Source organism: Myxine glutinosa, chromosome 10 (assembly GCF_964187855.1).
Source record: "Myxine glutinosa chromosome 10, kmMyxGlut1.1, whole genome shotgun sequence".
In the NCBI taxonomy this organism is placed as follows: domain Eukaryota; kingdom Metazoa; phylum Chordata; class Myxini; order Myxiniformes; family Myxinidae; genus Myxine; species Myxine glutinosa.
In genome coordinates this window covers 116,353,323-116,377,954 of record NC_136270.1, presented here as the reverse complement: position 1 = coordinate 116,377,954, position 24,632 = coordinate 116,353,323, and the positions used below count along the sequence as shown (strand labels likewise).

Sequence of the window (24,632 nt, the reverse complement as noted above, 5' to 3'; positions counted from 1 at the left end):
ATGTTTGAATGGTGGAGAAAGCACCTTAATCAACTTCCAAACAGATTTAAGCTGACCTTCACCGCCCCGGAAGCAAACGTTTGAGGGAGTAGTTCAGTGACAACACAGACACTGCCCAGATACCTCACAATAATCGCACTTACAGTTGACCGAGGCAGCTCTAGCAGGGCAGAAATTTGATGAACTGATTTTTGGAAAGGTGGCATCCTATGACGGTGCCACGTTGAAAGTCACTGAGCTCTTCAGTATTTCCCGTTCCACTGCCAATGTTTGTCTGTGGAGATTGCATGGCTGTGTGCTTGATTATATATACCTGTCATTAATGGGTGTGGCTCAGATATCCGAATCCACGAATTAGAAGGGGTGTCCGCATACTTTTGGGCATGTTGTGTACAGTGTATATATTGTTGCGTATCCTGTGTCTGTTGACGTACTAGGGGGGGGGGGGGTTTAAGACCCCGTTTCCCCACAGACACCTGGTCCACGGGCCATCAACCACGACGAAGCTCGCGCCCGGCGGGTTGCAAAGCAACACAATCGCCAATCCCCCAACCATGGGCTGAAGGGTTCTCGACCGTAATCCGAATACCTTTGAGACCACGTGACCGGGAAGACCGGGGATTGAACCCTTCGCGATCCTACACCTAGTTCAATCAGGCGCGCTGAGCGAATCGCGCGGTGTGAGTCGCGTTGTTACACTACGTTATCTACGGACCTAATTGAGCAGCCGAATTCGGTTTGAACGATGCCAGGTCAATGGGGAAGAGATGCACATGAGCAGGTCGAGCGGAAATAAAATGTACACGTCTTTATTCACAAAAAGCACAGAAAATGGATGAGAAACAGGCTTATCATAAATCCTTACCTAACTATTCCCGACACAGGCACCTGGCACACTTGCACACAGAGGATAAATCACACCGGTTAGACTCGTATCGGGAGAACTGGCGGACGCTGATTCGGGTGAGGGCAGTTGCTGCGCGTAGCTTATGGGTCGATCCGGTAGACAGCACGAAGGGAGACCAGTGAGGGAAGAGCAGCACGAAGGAATACCAGCGAAGGAGGACCAGCATGAAGGAAGACCAGCACGAAGGAAGACCAGCACGAAGGAAGACCAGCACGAAGGAACACCAGCACGAAGGAACACCAGCACGAATGAACACCAGCACAAAGGAACACCAGCACGAAGGAACACTAGCACGAAGGAACACCAGCACGAAGGAGCACCAGCACGAAGGAGCACCAGCACGAAGGAACACCAGCACGAAGGAACACCAGCACGAAGGAACACCAGCACGAAGGAAGACCAGCATGAAGGAAGACCAGCATGAAGGAAGACCAGCTCTGCCTTTTATCGGGGTGGGAGGGGGGGGGGAGGGAATGCCCTTCTGGAAGGTCCAACGGACCCCTACTGGCCGCTGCCGGTCATGTGCTATCATTCAACCACGCTTCCCACTGGAAAGTTCCACATGGATCGTTCTTGCCCACCCACGAACCAACGTCTTCTTCAACAACACGAGGGGTTGGAATCCTGCCTCACTCAATGCATTTATGCACCTTTAATTACTACACTATGGAAAGGGAGCTAATCTTTACATTTAACAGGAAATAACTGACTAATGCAGGCTACATGTTGTCATGTAATAAACTAGAGGGGGTTTCTTTAATTTCTCAACCGTAACACTATATATACATATATATATATATACAGGGTGAATCAAAAGTAGCGCCCGCGCCCGATTTCTGTTTTTTCGGCTGTTAGATTCTTTCTGGGATGTCATGTTAATAATTGTCTTGCAGATGATTAATTTTCTTAATTTATTTATTTTTGTTTTGCAGGTTATTGCTGAGAGGTTGGAAAGTTACTGAATTTGCACCAAATTGAACCATGAATTACCTTTCAATGAATCAACGCATTGCGGCCGTGAAACATTACTACAAATGTAATGAACAACCAACGATGGCGGCATGCCGTTTGGCACAGGAATTCGATATTAACCCACCCCAGGGAAGAAACATATGATTGATTGTCGAGAAATTTGAAGCAACAGGGTCGGTAGCCACTGCAAAGAAGTCCGGTCGTCCGAAAACGGCAACGAATGTAGCTAAAGCTGAAGAAGCCATCAGGAGACTGGAACAAAGTCCGCAAAAGTCAACTGGCCGTTTATCTGCAGAGTTGGAAGTGAGCCAATCAAGTGTTATCCATATCCTTCACCAGAAAAACTGGAAACCTTACATTCCACGCTTACTGCATGCCCTTCATGATGGAGATGACGACTGCCATCTTCAATTTTGCGAAGAGTTCTTAGCTAAATTGAAGATGACGACTGCCATCTTCAATTTTGCGAAGAGTTCTTAGCTAAACTTGACGAAGAGGGCACAATGCTAGACAACATCTGGTGGTCAGATGAGGCATGTTTTAAGCTTAACGGCACAATTAACAGACACAATTGTCTCTACTGGGCTGCGGAGAACCCAAGAGTGACAGTTGAGAAGGAGGTAAATTTACCTAGCGTGACAGTTTGGGCAGCCGTATCTCCATTAGGGATAATTGGACCCTTTTTCTTTGAGGGATCTGTCACTGCAGACATTTACCTGGATATGCTGCAAACCTTCTTTTGGCCCAGGGTACAAGATCAGGACTGTTATTTCCAGCAAGATGGAGCTCCACCTCATTATGGACGTCATGTTCGTCAGTGGCTTGATGAAAACTTTCCCGGAAAGTGGATCGGCCGCCGCGGTCCGATCGAGTGGTCGGCACGTTCCCCAGACCTTACACCTCCAGATTTCTTACTTTGGGGGCTCATGAAAGACCTTGTTTATCGTGAAAAGCCTCGTACCATTCAGGAATTGAAGGCTCAAATCACTGCAAAGTTTGAGGAAATTGATATCGAACTCTACAAGCATGTGTGCCACTCTGTGCCTGCTCGGCTGCAGTTGTGCATCGATCACGAGGGAGGGCACTTTGAAAATTTCAAGTAAAACAGCTTGGTACACTTCCGTAATAATTTTCCCCCGAATAAATGGTTAGATAAACATGTCATTCATTTATTTCTACCTTCTTATACACTGTAATACAAATGGCAAACAAACAATCAACTGACAGAGTTGTATGTATATATATTTGTGGAAATGAAAAAGCACCTTGGTGGTGTCCCTGCACCTTCCCCATTGTTCTCTTCCCCATCCCAAGTGAAATTTATTGAATTAATATTGTGTTGATAAGGCACAAGCAAAATGGAGCAAATGACTTCCTCTTGCGTCAATGTTCCTTGTACATCCTGTAAACATGCACATGTTGAGCACATGGTGTCGCACTTTTCCATGCGCTGATCAATTTAGACATTGCGCTCGGTTTTCCCGAGATGACATTTTGAGTTAACTTGTATGTTTTCATGGTGGAACTTATAGCTTGTCTGGTTAGATTTTTTTTTTTTGGTTTAAAACACAGCTGCCTCTCAAACACGCATTTGTAGCAAACTTGTGCACCTTTTAGAAACCAATGTTATATGAAACTTGCTAAAGGAATGATGGAAATAACGATCGTGCAGCTGGGAAAAGGAAAATACTGCCCAAAGAGCTTTTTATATGCTTTTCTTGGGAGCCAGGCTTGGCAGTGACTTTGCGAACAAAGCTCGTGCCGATTCTAAAAGTTCACCTGTCCCTGTTTAACATTATGTTTTAGTTTTGACTTGTGAAATTATTCCAGTACCTCATTATAATCCAAACATTTAATATGTCCTTTGCATATAAATCTTCATCGCATTTCATAACCGTTTGATCAAATTTTGGGAAAGCCTTCAGAACGTGCTCAAATGAGCAGGAGATTGTATACAATTACATCCATGTGTTTCTGCCATGAAAATGTGTAAATACGACATCCTTGGAAACGAAGTTTTCAGTATGGAATGTCATTCACACTCTTAAAATCAGATAGACTGTTCATTATTGTGCACAGCGAAGCGACCAATATTTCCATGAAATGCTTTTACCGGGGTATCTTGTAACCGAGGAATATATGGTGTTTGTCACTTGCCGTACACTTGTAAGAAATATCAAGGATTATTTAATATTCACATTGTTTGGCAAGGGATCTGGCTTAACTTCTGCAAATTGATGATATGGCTCAGAATGATAGGCCTCACTCTAATACAAGCAAAACGGTTTTGTGTTTGACCACAAATTTTCGTGGATTTGAACCCAAGGCACATAATTCCTTGATGGACAATCACACTGTAAGCAGTACATTCCTAATGATGTGATCATTTGTCTTCTCTTGTTTTTGACGTCTGCAGGACCTGCGGCAATTTGCCTCCACAAAGACAGGTCGAGGTCCGCTATGTGAGGGTTGGCAAAACAACTGCTCTCCCATAATGTGCTCCTATAAACTTGTTACAGTGAAGTTTGATGTTTGGGGATTACAAGGTCGTGTGGAACAATTTGTGCACAAGGTAAGCTTTGCTTAAATCCTTTTTTGAAAAGTGATTTAAGATTCAGGGACAAAATTCCATCTTTTTTACTTCGGTTACAAGGATATTTATTGGGAAACATCAGTGTACCTTTGCATACTTACAAGGCCATTAGTAGACAACAAATCAAGATAGTATATAGCATTTGAAACATGGGATTCCCTCGACATGAGCCATGGATTTAGGCTGGAACGGTATTTAGTCAGGTTCACTATGTTAACAAATGTAATTTCGATCAAAATTTTGGGAGATTAGCACACCTGTACATTTTTGGAATCATCAGAGCAAGGAGAATCCGAAAATCAATGTTGGCATTTGCACAAACACCTGCATGGCCGCCATTTTGGATTTTCAAAATGGCCGCCATAAAATACATATTTTGCGCTATCTCGGCTTCTAGTCAACCTAGAGACTTAATTAAATATGCTAATCCTATGTTTTCTGGGTCAAGGAATCCAATAAAGGCCTCAAAATAGTGCTCAGGATTATAGAAAAGCAACAAACAAAGGTAATTGAAAACCATTGTCTTTATATTTGTGATATAACTGTATTACATAATACATGATATTGCAAGTCCTTTGAAGTTATAGGTATGGGTTTATAAAGCAAGAAAGCAGCCTTGTTAGTATCAGATTGAACTATAAGTCCTATACACAGGATCTGCTAGGTCTATACCGTTCAGGAATATGCTTTCACAGATCTTCATCACTGTCCTGAGTGTCATTTTCGCAAAGGTGTCTACGCAAATGCCAACATTAATTTTTGGATTCCTCATGCTCTGAGTATTCCAAAAATGTATAGTTTTGCTAATCTCCAAAAATTTTGAACGAAAAAACATAGTGAACCTGACTAATTTGAACACAACACAATACAGGTCGACCCAACTCTTGTAAACTTTGGTGCAATCTGCTGTTGAGGTTTGTTAAATATCTTGATTTGCTGAATTCTTCTTGAAACCAATCCAACCTTTACTCTTGCACAACACACACACACACACACACACACACACACACACACACACACACACACACACACACACACACACACACACACACACACACAGTTACGGTCGTTGCCCATGGATGTCTCCAGAGGGATGGCGAGTTTTTGAAGACCACGATCGGTTTTCATACCGCTAACCTCAAGTGAGGTCCAGGTCCAGAGCTGTGTTACCATTACCAGTGAGGTTATAGTTATGAATTAGTATTGTGCCGATAGTCGCGTGACAGATATTAATTGATTGGCCAAGCGGAAACAAGTCACATGCTGTGTTCTTATATTTTGCCCAATATCTTCATTAACCAATCACCAGTTGCCATACACCGTTGTCGGGACAGAAAGTCAAGACGCGAGTGAATTTTAACCATGTATTCAAACTTTACATGCAATTACAGAAGCAGACATGTATTTACAGTGATCATCAGATATGTACAGGCAATTACATTCCCACTTATCCCCTACGCATGCATACCCGCCCACGGATTCCTTAAACAGTCACTTACACTTTACATATGGTGTCCATAATTCATCCGAGACAAGGAAATGAGAGATATAGAGGTGAGAAAAAGAGAAGAACATGGGGACTGGTCATGTCCCATCATACCTTGAATCAGATTGGCTGAGCTGACACCTCCAATACCTTTGGTTCAATGGCTCTCTTGGTCCTAGACCTCCTCACCCCAGCGCTGGCCCTGCTCAGCGTGTCTTTGAGCCACCATGTCCCACCGCACACCTCGGCAAAGACGACGAGCGCAGTGGGGACATTGGATTTTTACGTTTGGGCGCCAAAACACAAGACTGGACCTGGAGACACACGGTGCCAAATGGGTCTAAGGGGTCTAAAGTGTATTCGTGGTCTTAAGGGCCCTGAAGGGGTTGAAAGTTTTGAATGGGTCTTAAAAGAATCAAAGTGGTCTGAATGTGTCTAATGGCGCTTTTCCACCGCGGTACCGTACCGTACCGTACTGTAACCAAAATCCGTTTTTTCGTTTTTCCATTGCCAAGCGAACCGTAAGTGAGAGATCAGCATACAATGTTGATGTTGCTGATCTGTCAAACCGCTGCTCAGTGCTGCTCACAATAGTGTCCACTATTCGGTTGTACCAATTTATACAATAGTGTCCAATTTAGCATCGTAAGTCAGTTCGCAACATTGTTATCAATACTAGATCAGTAGTCAGTGGACCTATCTAAACTTACTAGGCCTATCGGCTCAAAATCCTTTTAACTGTTGACTTGGTAGTTTTTACAATGAAGGAAACATGTATCGGGAGTACATACGACATAGCGATTATGAATGTGACAGCTCTGAGGCGTCTTTTGCTTCGCATCGCAGTGACGGTGAGTACCAATATGGCGGCTGTAAGGTTAAAATCTGGCTTCAAGCCCCCTCACCACCCAAAGCCTTCAACCAGACATATTAACACGCTCCTTCCCCTTCATTCCCGTTCTTCAAAGCAAAGCTTTAAAAATTGTTGTATCGCCATTATATATTACGAGCAACGATACCCGCCCTAATGGCGGGGCTTCAATTGGGAGGCGCGATTTATATAAACATCCGTTAAATATCACACGCAAATCATCAAAATCTAAACAGGATTTTTAGAATTTCAATAAAAAAAACCACATCACTGTTCATATCGGTAAATATTATTCCATCGTGTTTCAAATCTTGATATCAACTGTACGCTTTTCTTTAGGAAAGGAATTGAATAATTTTGTACGGTACCTCTTCTTCAGCTTAGCACTTCAGGATACACGACATTGCTGAGAAAAGTTCCTTTTCTCTCTTTGAGGTTCTTGGCAAAGATTTTTATATTGGCACTGCTGCCAACGCGACGCCATGGCATTATTCATTACATTCATTCATTTCATTCATTCATTTAATGATCATTAAACTTTATTCTTACGCTCATTAAACGTTCATTAAACGTTAAACGTTCATCAAACATTAAACGTACATTAAACGATTACGAAAATAAAAACGAAAAACATTACGAAATTACGTTCACACCGTCACGTCAAACGACCGTGAACACAAACATCGTCACAAACGTTACGTTACGTAATTAAAATCGTGAACATATCGAATATCGGAGAGCCCATTGCGCAAACGATTTGTTTTCTCTGGTACGTGTTTCTGGGCGGGTACCGTTTCAGATAAACCGGTAAAATGCCTCCCAAACGGAAAGACTCATTAACGAAAACGTCCAAGGAAGCTGTTGCAAGAAAGAAGGCTCGCCAAGACGAGGACCATTGGAGGCAGGAACAAGTACGTGACACAGCTGCACACCAGTCTCGGACTCGGAGGCAGTCCCAGGAATACAGATCTGGTGAACAAGGGCGTGACACAGCTGCACACCAGTCTCGGAGGCAGTCCGAGGAATACAGATCTGGTGAACAAGGGCGTGACACAGCTGCACACCAGTCTCGGAGGCAGTCCGAGGAATACAGATCTGGTGAACAAGGACGTGACACAGCTGCACACCAATCTCGGAGGCAGTCTGAGGAATACAGATCTGGTGAACAAGGACGTGACATAGCTGCACACCAGTCTCGGAGGCAGTCTGAGGAATACAGATCTGGTGAACAAGGACGTGACACAGCTGCACACCAGTCTCGGAGGCAGTCTGAGGAATACAGATCTGGTGAACAAGTACGTGACACAGCTGCACACCAGTCTCGGACTCGGAGGCAGTCCGAGGAATACAGATCTGGTGAACAAGTACGTGACACAGCTGCACACCAGTCTCGGACTCGGAGGCAGTCTGAGGAATACAGATCTGTTGAACAAGGACGTGACACAGCTGCACACCAGTCTCGGAGGCAGTCTGAGGAATACAGATCTGTTGAACAAGGGCGTGACACAGCTGCACACCAGTCTTGGAGGCAGTCTGAGGAATACAGATCTGGTGAACAAGGACGTGACACAGCTGCACACCAGTCTCGGAGGCAGTCTGAGGAATACAGATCTGGTGAACAAGGACGTGACACAGCTGCACACCAGTCTCGGAGGCAGTCTGAGGAATACAGATCTGTTGAACAAGGACGTGACACAGCTGCACACCAGTCTCGGAGGCAGTCTGAGGAATACAGATCTGGTGAACAAGGACGTGACACAGCTGCACACCAGTCTCGGAGGCAGTCTGAGGAATACAGATCTGGTGAACAAGGACGTGACACAGCTGCACACCAGTCTCGGAGGCAGTCTGAGGAATACAGATCTGGTGAACAAGGACGTGACACAGCTGCACACCAGTCTCGGAGGCAGTCTGAGGAATACAGATCTGGTGAACAAGGACGTGACACAGCTGCACACCAGTCTCGGAGGCAGTCCCAGGAATACAGATCTGGTGAACAAGGGCGTGACACAGCTGCACACCAGTCTCGGAGGCAGTCGGAGGAATACAGATCTGGTGAACAAGGACGTGACACAGCTGCACACCAGTCTCGGAGGCAGTCCCAGGAATACAGATCTGGTGAACAAGGGCGTGACACAGCTGCACACCAGTCTCGGAGGCAGTCTGAGGAATACAGATCTGTTGAACAAGGACGTGACACAGCTGCACACCAGTCTCGGAGGCAGTCTGAGGAATACAGATCTGTTGAACAAGGACATGACACAGCTGCACACCAGTCTCGGAGGCAGTCTGAGGAATACAGATCTGGTGAACAAGGACGTGACACAGCTGCACACCAGTCTCGGAGGCAGTCCGAGGAATACAGATCTGGTGAACAAGGACGTGACACAGCTGCACACCAGTCTCGGAGGCAGTCCGAGGAATACAGATCTGGTGAACAAGGACGTGACACAGCTGCACACCAGTCTCGGAGGCAGTCCGAGGAATACAGATCTGGTGAACAAGGACGTGACACAGCTGCACACCAGTCTCGGAGGCAGTCTGAGGAATACAGATCTGTTGAACAAGGACGTGACACAGCTGCACACCAGTCTCGGAGGCAGTCCGAGGAATACAGATCTGGTGAACAAGGACGTGACACAGCTGCACACCAGTCTCGGAGGCAGTCCGAGGAATACAGATCTGGTGAACAAGGACGTGACACAGCTGCACACCAGTCTCGGAGGCAGTCTGAGGAATACAGATCTGGTGAACAAGGACGTGACACAGCTGCACACCAGTCTCGGAGGCAGTCTGAGGAATACAGATCTGTTGAACAAGGACGTGACACAGCTGCACACCAGTCTCGGAGGCAGTCCGAGGAATACAGATCTGGTGAACAAGGACGTGACACAGCTGCACACCAGTCTCGGAGGCAGTCCGAGGAATACAGATCTGGTGAACAAGGACGTGACACAGCTGCACACCAGTCTCGGAGGCAGTCTGAGGAATACAGATCTGGTGAACAAGGACGTGACATAGCTGCACACCAGTCTCGGAGGCAGTCTGAGGAATACAGATCTGGTGAACAAGGACGTGACACAGCTGCACACCAGTCTCGGAGGCAGTCCGAGGAATACAGATCTGGTGAACAAGGACATGACACAGCTGCACACCAGTCTCGGAGGCAGTCTGAGGAATACAGATCTGGTGAACAAGGACGTGACATAGCTGCACACCAGTCTCGGAGGCAGTCTGAGGAATACAGATCTGGTGAACAAGGACGTGACATAGCTGCACACCAGTCTCGGAGGCAGTCTGAGGAATACAGATCTGGTGAACAAGGACGTGACACAGCTGCACACTAGTCTCGGAGGCAGTCTGAGGAATGCAGATCTGGTGAACAAGGACGTGACACAGCTGCACACCAGTCTCGGAGGCAGTCTGAGGAATACAGATCTGGTGAACAAGGACGTGACACAGCTGCACACTAGTCTCGGAGGCAGTCTGAGGAATACAGATCTGGTGAACAAGGACGTGACACAGCTGCACACCAGCACAGTGATGTGGCTTTTATTGAAATTCTAAAGATACTGTTTAGATTTGGATGATTTGCGTGTGATATGGTTGAACGGATGTTTATATAAATCGTTTAAATAATATAATCATTTATATAAATCGTTTTCTCTGTCCTGTCTTTCTTTTCTTTTTTGAAACCCAGATTTGTTTTTTAGCTGAGACCTGACTCTCCTGAACCGGCACTTCTCACGCTCAATTCACTGTCTGCTAGCAAGCCGTTCGCGTCTGGTTTGGGGGCAGGACCAAACCATTTCATGTAAATAGAGGGGGGCGGGGGGATTGGGCAATACAGAGCCTCTCTGTATGTTTACTTTTTGCCAAAAACAAGAAAAGAAAAAGAACTCTTAGTTTTATTGGTCTATTATTCTATTAAAGATGAATGAATGAATGAAAGAATGATTGTTTTTAAGGCCATTTTCCCCGCTAGAGCGGGGGTTAGCCTTGCGGGCCCCATGACAATCATCGTTCCCTGTTTGAGGCAATGTTTTTATGGCCGGATGCCCTTCCTGACGCCAACCCTTGGTCGCCTCTTCGATGCGCAGGGATACGGTGTACCTATTCTAAACCGGGCGACACACCGCGATATTCTATTAAAGATGATAGGCTAATAATTTAATATTCAGAATTTTTACCTAATGTTCCAATAACTTTTAGGGCCCCTGTCAGTGCAGGGCCCTTGGAATCATCCTAACTTCCCCCCCCCCCCCCCCCCCTTACGGCACCCTGACGATGAGCCAAATGGCCTCCATTACTTTTTTAAACCCATATTTAGGTGCGTCATGGTCAACTGCATATATATATATAGGGTGAGTCAAAAGTAGAGCCCGATTTCTGTTTATATATATATTTCTGTCAGTTGATTGTTTGTTTGACATTTGTATTGCAGTGTACAAGAAGGTATAAATAAGTGAATGACATGTTTATCTAACCGTTTAGACCTTACACTCCCCAGACGCTTACTTATAACGCTCCTTATAACGCCTAAGACTCCTTATAACGCTCCCCAGACCTTACACCTCCAGATTTCTTTCTTTGGGGGCTCATGAAAGACCTTGTTTTCGTTAAAAGCCTCGTACCATTCAGGAATTGAAGGCTCAAATCACTGCAAAGTTTGAGGAAATTGATATCGAACTCTGCAAGCGTGTGTGCCACTCTGTGCCTGTTCGGCTGCAATTGTGCATCGATCACGAGGGAGGGCACTTTGAAAATTGCAAGTAAAACAGCTTGGTACTCTTCCGTAATAATTTTCCAAAGAATAAATGGTTAGATAAACATGTCATTCATTTATTTATACCTTCTTGTACACTGTAATACAAATGTCAAACAAACAATCAACTGACAGAAATAAATATATATCTGTATTATAATAGGCTACGGTGATTCTGTCTGTCTGTCTGTCTGGGATGTGGCTTAGTCCGTTTGCAGAGTAGCTCCACCCATAGCTCCACCCATTCTTGGAGAGGCTTCATGTAAACAAATATCCACCATTTTATTAACTCGAATAGCTTTGAGGCCTGTTTAGTTCGGCCAGTGCTGTCTTTCTCTCTCACACAGGTTTATTTCAACTCTAATTCGATATATCATTTCATTTTTAACAGTCGCTAACATAGTTTTAGACTCGGTTGAAAAAAAACGGGAAGAAAATCCGATGAAAGTTTCCATTTATAGAACGAAATGAATTCTCAAAGGCCTGTAAAATAAAGCCCATTCATTGAGTCACCCTCACGATTTTATCGAATTCACCATCTGATTTAATTTTTATTGATGGTTTTAGACTCGGTGTCAGAAATAATTGAGAACATTCACGCACGCACGGGAAAATGCAGATATATATTTTTAAAAATCGCGCCACGATGATACACGAAAATACACCGCCTAAAATAACAGTCGGGGAAAATGTCGACATATATTAAAAATTCGCTTTTTCTTTTCCGTTAAGATATATTACTTTTCCGTTTGATGACAGTCGTCACAAAAACGTCAACAATGATGCCGACATATATTTCTTCGTTCTTATTTCATTCAACATTATTATCCGGAAGTAAAGGTTCACGTGTTCATTTCACGTGTGAAAAAACAAACTCCATTTCACGTGTGCATGGACGTGTAATTCACATTTGTAAAATATATAAATTAACAGACGGGAAATTGCTGAGAGATATTTCTTCGTTTTTATTTTATTAGTTACGAGCAGAAGTACCCGGCGTTGCCGGGCGGGGGCAGGAGAAGGGAGGAGGGAAGGGCACTTACACTTTAAACATGTATATACATGTGTGATGTGGTATATACATGTGCCGTGGGACATGTGTAGGTGTACGTGTGTGTGTGTGTATATATATATATATGTATGTGTGTATATATATATATATATATATGTGTGTGTGTGTGTGTGTGTGTGTGTGTGTGTGTGTGTGTGTGTGTGTACATGTGTGTGTGTTTGCATGTATGTATGTGTGTGTGTGTGTGTGTGGATGTGTGTGTATATATGTGCGTGTGGGTGTACGTGTGTGTGTGTGTGTGTGTGTGTGTGTGTATATATATATGTGTGTGGGTGTATGTATGTGTGTGTGTATATACATATGTGTGTGTATATATATGTGTGTGTGTGTGTGTGTGTGTGTGTGTGTGTGTGTGTGTGTGTGTGCGTGCGTGTGTGTGTGAATAAGAGAGAGGCCGAATGGTGAGGTACAGAAATGAAAAAACGAGATGTGTGTGTGTGTGTGTGTGTGTGTGTGTGTGTTATTGTGAAACTGAATGTGCAGGTGCAGCATCTAACTCAATATGTCGAAATGTCACACACGTCCATGCCCGTGGGATTCCCACGGGTGACCCCACTGGTATATATATATATATAAACAGAAATCGGGCGCTACTACTACACACACACACACACACCTGAATGAGCTGTTTTTTTTTTTAATGTCTCCAGATATAGAAATTTTAATGTAAATACAGCAGATGTTATAAAATAAGAGGGAGGCATGAGTTGATGTTGCCTAGAAACCAGTTTGACTGTGAGCTCCATTGTCTTGGGTCACATCTCTTCCGTGCGCATAGCGAGGCTGCATCGGCCGATTTTTATTCGTGCATATTTTCGCTTCTGGACACTTTCCAACTCTGTGATTTTTCCTGGGGCGAGTTGCATCGGTATGCAAAATTTCAGCTTTCTAAGCCACCTATAAAGCAGTAAACATTTGTATTAGTGAGTGAGTGAGTGAGTGGATCGAAAGAGGCTTATATTGTTGTGGGTTTGATGAGTCCCAAAGAGATCCTCACATAGTTAAAGCTGTTATTTAATAGCTATATTGTTTAGTTTAACTGTCTAAATAAAGTCTGTGTTGATAGATCTGCGTTGCGATTGGGTAATTAGAAAAACCTACACGTCATTTTCTCATTCCACATTCTCTTCTACAAACCATCTGCCACATATGTTCCCCACACATAAACACATTTTCCTTGCATCTCCCCCGAATCCATTTCAAACCACTTCATGAATGCCTGTGACAAATTATTGCACCAAAACTCAAGGCTCATGAGCTGATTCTCTTCACTGACACCTCAAAAACCGCTTCCAACGGTTCCGTCAGCCCCTGCAAAAGGATATCATGCCAAGACCCAGCTTGAAGCAGCTACTCCCACGGATGAGGGGAAGGGGTGAAGCACAGCGTGGTGGATTTGATACTCTCTAACAAGTTGTGCATAGAGCGTCTGGGAGAGAAGAGTGTAAAGGAAAGGGGTTGTCAAAAGACTGGTAGGACCGGATAGATTCAAAGCTTGAGAGGGTCACGGACTCTGTTGGGAGCTTTATTATTATTAATCACATAAATGTGAGGGTCCTCTCATCTTTCCCTTTTTTCCTCCTTCTCTCTGTCATTCCTTTCACTTTGCTTGTTCACTCGTTTCACTCTCCTTCTCGCTTTGTCGATTAATTTCTCACCACTCCATTCATCTTCGTCATTCATTGTTTCCTGCATCTTCCCTCTCCATCCTTTCACTCTCTTCCTTATTTCTTTGCCATCTTGCTCTTCCTTCCACATCGGATGCATGATGCCGGCATACTGTACTGTGGTGTGTTGATAAGGAACTGAAGGCAAGTCTGTTGCGTAAGGGATAATTGGGAATGTATATGTGCTGTGATTAATTGTTGTGATATATGTCATTTCATTGTTTTCTCTCCTTATAAGTACCTGTGGGCTGCCATTGTAAATACTTGCATTTTTTTACTGCCACTAAAGGCCATTTCTTCAAGAAACGGTGTCCTGACTTATTCTGTCCGTGCTGATGGCGGCATAAGACTGTTTAGGTGTTGGGCCAGCTTGGATTCATTATCTAAGTTTGATCTCAGATAAAGTTGCATGACATTTGTTCCACTCGGCTCACTGACTAAGGCATGTTGCGTAACCGCCTGCATGGTTTCCCTTTTGCCTCACTTAACCACATGCATGGTAAACCGACCTTTGGCATGAAGATCCGGCCAAAGTTGGGAGTTACAAACGACGTCCATAATCTCTTACAAACACGCCATCCTCTCATAGTTGTCCAGAGGCGACGTACTATCACAATATATTAGATATATACATGTATACATGCATTAATTTTTGATTGCATAGCATCCTCCGTCCTCCCAATACGTCATCATTACCATGGTGCAAAATCGGCCTTTTTTAAATCTCCTTTCTCACCATTACTCAATCTTCTACCAACCTCTTTAGTGAACTCCGAACAGCAAATAAGGTGACAAATTTTGAGGACAAAGCTACTTTGACTCTTGCTGTTTCATCATTCAGTGCTGTAAGGTGGGAATAAGTGGTGATCATTGACTTCTGGACAAATATCTGTTTGATTGTGAAGAAATGAATTTTGGTTATATTGTATAACAGATGGATCAACCATGTCTGTTTTAACAAATAATATGTAAAGAGAATAGCAATGTATGACATTTGGTTCAAAGTTCTCTCTGCTGCAGATATACAGGTATATCTTCAGTGGTGCAAACACCATTCAGGTCATTTGTGGACCATTCGAAATGTCTCAGATGTTCACATGTGTGGTAACAATAAATTTTAATGATATATTTTACTATTTCTTCAGTTCAAGGTGCTGGATATAAACCAAAGTTGCGCAAATGCATTTTTTGGCATCGCCTTGTTTCCTCGTTGCTTTTAAAAGGGTCATGTTACATCCCTTAGCTCTCTGGACTATATGGCAAAATGCCTCTTCTCTGTTGCACCGCTAATTTGAAGGCAATGGATAGTTATTTGATGACAGCACAAAAGCCGATTGTCTGAAACCCAACATTTTCCCTAGCAACCCAAGACTTTAAATGTGTTCTGTTATTTTTCACAAGTCAGCCTTTTCACTGATACATTCGCCAAATTTAAACTTTATTCACAACCTTGATGCAGCAACATTAAACACAAATGGAGGATGACATGCCTCATGATACAATGCTACTTTGTGTACAGCACTAGAACAGTAAATACAGTCAAATTCAAACTGAAAAATATTCAGCTCTAAATGCACATGTGCCCGTGACAGATGACCAGTTTCATAATAAGGTGCAAAGCTCTAGGATTTTAAGCTTCACTATTTTAACATGATGTAATCCTGCCATTTCCAGGCCATCCAAGATGTGCTGCTAATTGGTCATCGGCAAGCCTTTGCATGGGTCGATGAGTGGTACGGTATGTGTCAGCACAACACCTCAAGCACACCTAATGCCTTATTGTACTCTAATAAATTGGCACAAATAGTCATCAGGACTGGCCCATGAAATCTCACACGTGTAGAACCATGCGACACTAGACTGATAGTTTAATAAGGAGGCCCACTGGATTGCAGAAACAAGCTGGCACTTGATGAATGCACATAGATTATAGTTTTTCCTGCTGTTTTTGGCCGTTTAAGGAGACCAATGTGATTGCAAAAGGAAGAGCAACAAATACAGATACATTAAAAGTACACCGCCCCCATGCCAAATAAATAAATAACATCCTCCAGCGCGGCATTGCCGGGGTGCCTTCGGCGCTCAGCAATACCGCAGTGCAGCTCATAGAGACTGTATTGGGTGGGATAGGTGCACAATAATTGATTGATTAAATGCGTAATTAAAATCAATAAATAATGATCATAAAATATTTTCTTAATCAATTGGCTAATAGCATACCTAAACCACCAGTGCTTCATCCGAAGTTGTAACTTTTAAAAAAATTATTAAATTAGTCATTAATCGAAAAAATTAAACAATTAACTGATTAATCAATAAATAATTAATCGATTAATTGATTAACTATAAGTTAATCTTAACTATAAGTTAACTATAAGTTAATTAACTATATTAAAGGCTATAAAGGAGTGAAAACTGAGTACTCCCTTTCAGCGCACGTCATTTCCGGGCCCTCTTTGGTGCCCGGCAATGACGTCATGCAGCGCCTGGAGATGGCATAGGAAAGGAGCGGTGTACAATAGTTACCACAGAGAAAGTTTTACAAGCTGCACAGATTCAAGGACCACATACAATATTTGCTTTTTCCATCCAGATCATCTTGAAGGGTATACAAATATTGCGCAATAAATGGTGGGCTATGGCTGTAAAAATAATATGGAAAAATTGAGAAGGGAAGAGCTATGGGGGGATTGATTATAAGAGAAGGCAAGGAATTTGGAAAAAGGGGTTGAGAGGAGATGGGGATATAATGAGGTGGTGCGGGGAGGTCAAGATTCTACCATTTTTGCACAGGTAATCATGTTTGTCGCTATGATCCAGGTTTCCCGTTTTTATTTCATTGTGAAAAATGTTCCTGTAAGACATATTAATTCGTAACCAGGGTTGTGCGTCAATTTGAAACAAAAATGTCCAGGAGGTCATATTTCCACTCAGTTGTTATGTTTGCCTTCACCACTTGCTTCTTCAGCTCATTTCCCTTCCTTGTTCCAAAACAAATATGCTGGAAAATATATTAAAGTGGTTGAAAGTGAATGCATAATAATCGTTCGGTTAAACAAGCAAACCCGAGTGAGAATGTCAGACAAATCAATTTAATTTTCTGGGCTTTAGACGTCAGATACTTTTTCTCTTGGAATAGTTTTTCCTGAATTTCAGCACTTTGTTATCTATTCCGGATGTGGAGATTCTGCGGTGAATGGAAATGTACCTGGAAATTGGCACAGTGTTTGTTTTTAATGTTGATCGTGCAGTTTTCATCATTATTTTCAGCAGAAGGCAGTTTAAAGTTACTACATCTACATATACAACATTTTGATCAATTGTGCTTTAACATATTTAGAGATTGAGATAGGATGAAGCTGATGAAGGCACAAAGAGAGGGCAGGAATAGCAAATAATATAACAGAACAAACCTAAACGGAACTCTGTAGGCATACATCCACCAGGCCGAATAGTTTACCAGTGATAGGCCGGATCTGCAACCAGACCTGAACCAAAATCTAATCAGATTCTTATTGTTACCTACATAACCCATCCACCAAGTTTTGTCATAACCTGTCCACAACCTTTTTGCAATATCGTGCGATACTGTATATTGTTCTTGGCCCTATTTCTCAACGATGAAGACCACCTTCGTTGGTGAAGGTAATTAAATAATTGTCGGATACGGATACGGATGTTCACCAAATCAAACCAATTCGTCCTTCTCCCCCAGCCAACCCTCCCACCAAATTTTGTCCGAATCCGTCTATAACGTTTTGAGATATCCTGCTAACAGAAAAACAGACAAACAGGGGTGAGAACATAACCTGCGTCCACCTTCGGTGGCACACCTGAACTCCAATCTACCTACAAGGACTTCATCTGCAGTTTTATGGAGTACTGCTCTCCCCTCTGGGCTGGCTCACCTGCCTCACATCTTGCTCAGCTTAACGCCGTGGAAGCCTCGGCCTTCAAGATTATTGGAATCTTCCACGATGAAGCTGTCTATGGGCCTATCACTTCACCTTTGCAGACAGGTTGGTGGTCTCTCTGTTCCAATCTCTGCCAACCATTTCCACCATGTTTTGGAAAATAAATTGGACTAAACCTTCGGATGACAGTGGGTTGTTTTTACATTCTGACTTGTTTAAGAGTGGATACACGAGTTTTCCTGTCTTGTGAAATGCCTGGAAGTTCTTCATGTTCAGATGAGCTTTCCAACTAAATAAAGCAAATTCCTTCCTGCAATTTCCTCAATACATTTCAGTATACCAAGTGTAAGACATTGGACAAGAAAGATATGATGGTATGATGGATTGAAGTGTGGAAAAAGTTAAGTCCCAATCATAGTCAATAACTGCAATAGAATAAATGCTTAAGCAGCCGTTAAGAGGGACAGCAGAGTGCAAGTCAAAGCAGCCTGCCTTATTGACCTGTCGACACATCAACACCTAGGCAGTTCTTTGAAGATGGCAAATAATTAATGCACTCACCTTTGAAAAGACAATGATGAGGAAGGAGCAAGATAGGTAGGTTGAGGGGCTGTTCTATGCTGAATCTTTTCTGCCGTTCTATGCTGAATGCGAATCATTTTGGAGAGATGCGAGCTGGAAAGGATTGATGATTTGATCGTTTTTTTGAGGAAGGAAGTTTTTGTAATTTCAAGCGTGTTCAGCGCTCTCGCTCCTTTGTAGATATTTTGAAAAGTCCTGGCCTTGGCCCACCTTTCAGAGGTTTCAAGACATTGCTGTTGTTCATTCTAACATATGTAGTGGAGATGGCCCAACCCTTTTCCTTTCTCAAAATATTTTTCTATTACAACTGAATGTTTATTTCAAAAAGAAAAAGCAGCCCACAATACATGTCATTGTCTTTCTTCTTCTTCTTCCTCCTCTTTCACAATTGAAATATCCTTAAGATTTAATTTTTTTTTTTTTCTGCTGCTCATGAATAATAATAATAATAATAATAATAACAATAATAAAGAAAAAAGTTGCTATTATTAAAACAGATTTGTCTCATACTTGTCAGAATGGAACTGCATGAATAACAACAATGGTACTCGGTATAGAGCATACCTCCGCCTGGTTGAACAGTTTGTTTTTTAACCCACTGATATGCTGGATCTGGATTCGGACCTGAACCAAAATCTAATCGGCTTGGTCTTGTCGCCTAACCAACTCATACAATTAGTTTTGTTATAATCCATCCACAACGTTTTGAAATAATGTGTTATATATCGCTTTTGGCCCATCTCTCAATGGTGAAGAATCTTAAATTTAAACTAGAGCAATGCAACTTTGTCGCCAATATGCCTCCGCATAGTCCCACAACAGGTAGATGCCCTCGTTCATTCTCCTAAAAATAAACAAGTTTGATTTAAATCCCTTCAACTGTTTTTAAGTATCACATTTTCACCAGCCATGACAGGTTTCATATCGATCGGTGAAGCGCTTTCAGAGAAGGGATTTCTTTTTAAATATCGGCTTTCTAGCTAATATGGCTGCCATACCACATGACATATTACCTTTAAAAATGTACACTCTGCATATGTATGGGTAGGGGATCGCATTTGTTAAGTTTTGTGTTGATCGGATAAGATTCGTTTTTCCAAAAAAGATGGCTGCCAAACCACATGACCTAGAATGTCATAATTTTCAAACTATATGCAACAATGGTGTTAGATGATATTTGTAAAATTTCGCATTGATAGGTAAGCAGTTTCAGAGATATAATTATTTAATATTTTCCTTCAATCCAATATGGCTGCCAAACCATGTGACACACAATGATGTTTTCGTGAACATCTTTTAATCGCCCTGCCTCGTCGATGACACACGTAAAGTTTCGAATCAATTGATTTGGTGGTTTGGGCAAAGATGTTTTTTAAAAAGTTTTTTAGGTTAAATCCAATATGGCTGCCAAACCATGTGACCTATGATGTCATAAATGTAATATTTCAATAGAAATGGGTCATAGATCAATTGCATACAATTTTTCTGATTTTTAGGATAAGGAATTCGATTAAAACATTTTTTGCTGGTATACCACTTCACCTATGATCATGTTTTTGTTCCCTTTTTGGGAGTACTTGACAATGTGCCAAGTTTCAAATTTTTCAATTCAGTGGATTCCGAGATTTTTAAAAAGTTTTTTTTTTTTTTTTTTTTTTTTTTTGTATACAAGATCGAGGCTCGTGAAAGAGCGAACATTAATCACACAGAAAGACAAACCGAAAACACAGACACAAGTAAACCACAAAACATATAATGGCTGCCAAACCATGTATTTGCGTTTAATCCAAGATGGCTGCCATACCTCGTGACATATGACGTCATAATTATCATAAAAACATTCTGCATGGGTGTCACTCCTACCCTGAAAGTTTAGTCTCAATTGGACATGTGGTTGCTGAGCAAAACGAGGTTTAGCCCGTACGGACGGACGGACAACCCGAAAACATAATGCCTCCGGCCACCTTCGGGGGCAGAGGCATAAAAATTCTCTTTAAAATTCTTTAAGATCGAAAAATTCTCGTATCCGAATCCATATTTGGATCTTCGCCAAAATCAAATCATTTCGTCCTTGTCACACCACACACCCAACCTTTTCATCAAGTTTCGTCCAAATCCCTCCACAACTCTTTGAGATATCTTGTTCACAAACAGACACCCAAACACAAACAGCCAAACAGACAGACAGGGGTGAAAGCATACCCTCCATCCACCTTCGGTGGTGAACAAACACACAAACAAACGGATAATTCTCAAATTATAGTATTATTATTTGGAGAAGTTGATGTTGTGGTTGTTGTTGCTGGGCGTGGTGATTCAGGAATGTCCATGGAAGAAGTTCGGCACTTTGAGAGTACGACGCAGGAAGCCACCAACAAGAAGTTGGGAATCGTTACACCTGTAATCTGCATCTGTGAGCCACCCACACTATCCGCCACCCACAGTGCGCCACCGAGTACACCATCCACGCCGGTGTCCCTTGAAGCACCTGAACTTCTGTCTTTGCCAAAAGATCGACCTCGAAAATCATCTGCTCCTGAAATGCTTTTTCTGCCCAGCAACAAGCATTAACACTGCAGATGATGCAACCAGTCAGCCTTGCCTGCAGTATCTACTGTTTATGGAGGCACACCACCACTTCACAACATCTGCACCACTGTAACCACAAAATCAGAAAGTTGGTGAAATATATATTGGGCCATAATTGGGCCTAGCATCATTGTTCCTTTGCCAGCTGTATCCAATTATACTTCCTGGCTCCACCATGTTCATGTGGGAAACAATGGTATCTACAAATGCTTGTCTATGGTGTTCCCATGTGGATTCCCAATTTTTTATATCGGAGTTGCATTGTGGACCAACTGCACATTGTTTGTTGACATTTGCCAGAAACCAGAGTGTCACATTTTGATGGTTCATAATTGGAAACTCTCGAAAAACTGCTCTCCACTCATCAGATCTTTGTAATTCTTGCCTTGAATATGGCCGAGGCAGGATTGCTTAATTTGGTAACATTTTTCTTCTCCTGGATTCCTGGCATTGGATTGAGCACATTTTTGCACCTCGTTCTGCTGCCTTGTTCTTTTAACCAGGACCTCAAAAGGAATTAAAGGGTGACCTTTATTTTATAGAGAGAAAGCAACCTCTGGCCTAATCTGCTTCAATGTCCATCTTAAAGTAAACCACAAAGCAAATTCCAAACACTGAGTTATTACGACTGATCGTCATCAACATTTTCATCTTATATCTTGATATTCCTTGCAATTTCTGTGTAGGTAGCCCATGTCTTGCCAGAGATGAGCCTGTCTTGCCTGAAACCCAATGTATATATTTATGACGTCATTGGCAAAGTGTACTTTTCTTCTTTCGTATGCAGCACATGGCTGCGGGTAGCATCATTGGCTGGGAGCACGGCTGTGCAGCTGTTGCAGTGCCCCCTGAAGGTTAGAGCAGGAATTTGTAACTGGTTCAGGGTACCAGTGACTCCTACTCTTTGCGAAGAACACCGTGGGATCTTTAATGTCCACTAATTAATGCTGCCACACGGGACACCTGTTTAACGTCCCTCGGATGGACGGCACACACATTGATGACTCGCCCTGCCTGTGGAACACCAGGATGATGACAGTATAATTATATAGCTGGGCCGGGGTTCTAACCCAGGCTAGATGGCTCGGAGCTGAGTGTGCCTAAGCCTAGGCCATCCTGCCAGCCCCGGTAAACTGTACACAACAAATGGCTACCTCTATATATAGATGTGAAGTTTAAAAAAGGTCACATTTACTTATTCCCAATTTTTGAAATCTGCTTTGATTTTACTTTTGTGTGGTTTCTTGGGCAGCCAACATGTCTATTTTGATATTCTTGAACATGCAAATGCACTGGTTACATGTATTTATGGGAAATTTAGTTTGTGAACTATGAAATGTGGGAAATGCGCAAGAGATCGTTATTGTAATCCGGTAATATAATGCACTCAGAAAAATTTAATGATGGTTGATCAGAAAGTTTGTGGGATAATATTGAAGTAAAATATAAAACGAGGCAGATCGTTCATTGAAAGTTAAAGGGTTAAATTTGATAGAGAAACAACTTTCATTGACCTTAGCAAGCTATTTTTTATATGTTGGATCATCTCATTTGTAGGTGCAATTTCGATGTTCGTGAAGGAACGATACAGTAAAGGGTGAGAGGGCTTCACCCGACACAGAAGGGAAGAGGCAGTCAGTTGATGGATGTAAAAGCAGGACCTGTAAGACAGGGCAGGATATGGCAAGAGATGAATGGGAATAAAAAAGATTTTGAATGGATGGGAGATGACGACATGAGATGGCAGGGAGTGCAACCTTGAATTGTCTGCTTGGTGCAGAATGTGCATATTGGAGGAACGTGATGGGACAGGGAGTTGATTCAACAGATGGGAAAATAAAGGGACAAGGGAGTGTACGTGAGCAAGAACCCTGTAAGGGTTAACAAAGAAACAGTTGCTCGATGAATGCTTTCACCCGAGTAGAGCTGGGGAAAGGCGGAAGGTTGAAAGAGCAGGTGGAGCAACAACGGGAGATAACGGTAAGAAGATCAATATGCCACCAGTTAGACGATGGTGAGAGAGTAGTCGAACCTTTGCTACAGCCTCTTGATAGGTGATGCCAAGGATTTTGAGATACTTCGCCTTCACGGCTTCTATCGGCGAGGGACACAATGCAGGAGCACCTGCTGAAAAAGGATACACTACATTTTTGCTTAAAACAAATGCTTAATAGGCCTTTTGAAGTTCTGCAGAACCAGGCAAGTACTCTGCCTGCTGCAGAATACCCAGGCTAAGCCTGGCTTTTGTGGCCATTTTGGAGATGTGGTCTACCGAGGACAGGTCATGGCTGATGATGAGGCCCAAGAGTCAACGGGAGTGAACCTTTCCATGAGGTTCATCACAGACGTACGTAGATGGATTTACGTGAGGATATGGGGCTTAACTGAAGGAGGAGTCATATTCCAGGTGTTAGAGCAGTTATTGTTGTTTTAAAGTTCAGCTGTTATGGATGTAGCCGCCACCATTCTGCCAATGAGATGGAGAACTGTTCCATATAATGTTGAGTAATCTGCAAAAAGCTAAAGAGAATTTTGCAAAGAAACAAATAATTAATGAAAACCGAGGAGATAATTAAGTGGATGCCCTCCTCATGACATGCCAGCCTCCACAGGTTCATCTGATGTTGACAAGGAGCCATCACGAGCTTTACACTCTTTGTGCACAGAGCTTTAATTGCATACCGATTGATCACCCTTAATTTGAGGATGTTACATCTTAAATGATTCACAAACAAGCTTTTAAATACCTTGTAAACATTCTGGAACAGTACAGTAGTCATGCTATGTTAAACAACATTATACAGCCGTTCATTTCAGAATATTAACTTCATATCCGACTCGAATAGTCGTGCTGTGTGCATTGTCATGTATAACATTTCAATACCAGTTGTAAATCCGAGTGATAAAAAGTTATCGAGCGAGGCTCAATAAATTTCTGAAAAGGAGAAAGTACCACATGACGAGACCTTGTGGCAGAACATCTCATACAAATACAACGAGAACGGCACTCGGTAGAACGCATAGTCTCACCTCATTTGCTCATTCTGAACAAAAAAAAAATACCATCGTTAATTGAACACGCTACTATTGTGGCCCATATCATCCATGTACCCTAAACATGTCACATACATTGCCATTATCCGTAGCTAGATTGATTGATTATTGGGTTATTTATCAACCACTTTTGTGCACATTCAGGCTAAAGCACATCAAT

At 42.6% G+C, this 24,632-nt stretch overlaps 1 protein-coding gene across 1 annotated transcript in view; it reads left to right on the top strand.

Moving 5' to 3' along the window:
• Positions 1 to 24,356, top strand: part of LOC137433843 (cytoplasmic phosphatidylinositol transfer protein 1) — a 269,663-nt gene extending 245,307 nt beyond the window's left edge. The window contains 3 exon segments of the mRNA XM_078786030.1: positions 4,296 to 4,451; positions 16,008 to 16,071; positions 21,150 to 24,356. Of these exon segments, the coding sequence (XP_078642156.1) occupies positions 4,296 to 4,451; positions 16,008 to 16,071; positions 21,150 to 21,400 (471 nt within the window). The 3' untranslated portion in view covers positions 21,401 to 24,356.
• The last annotated feature ends 276 nt before the right edge of the window (positions 24,357 to 24,632 follow it).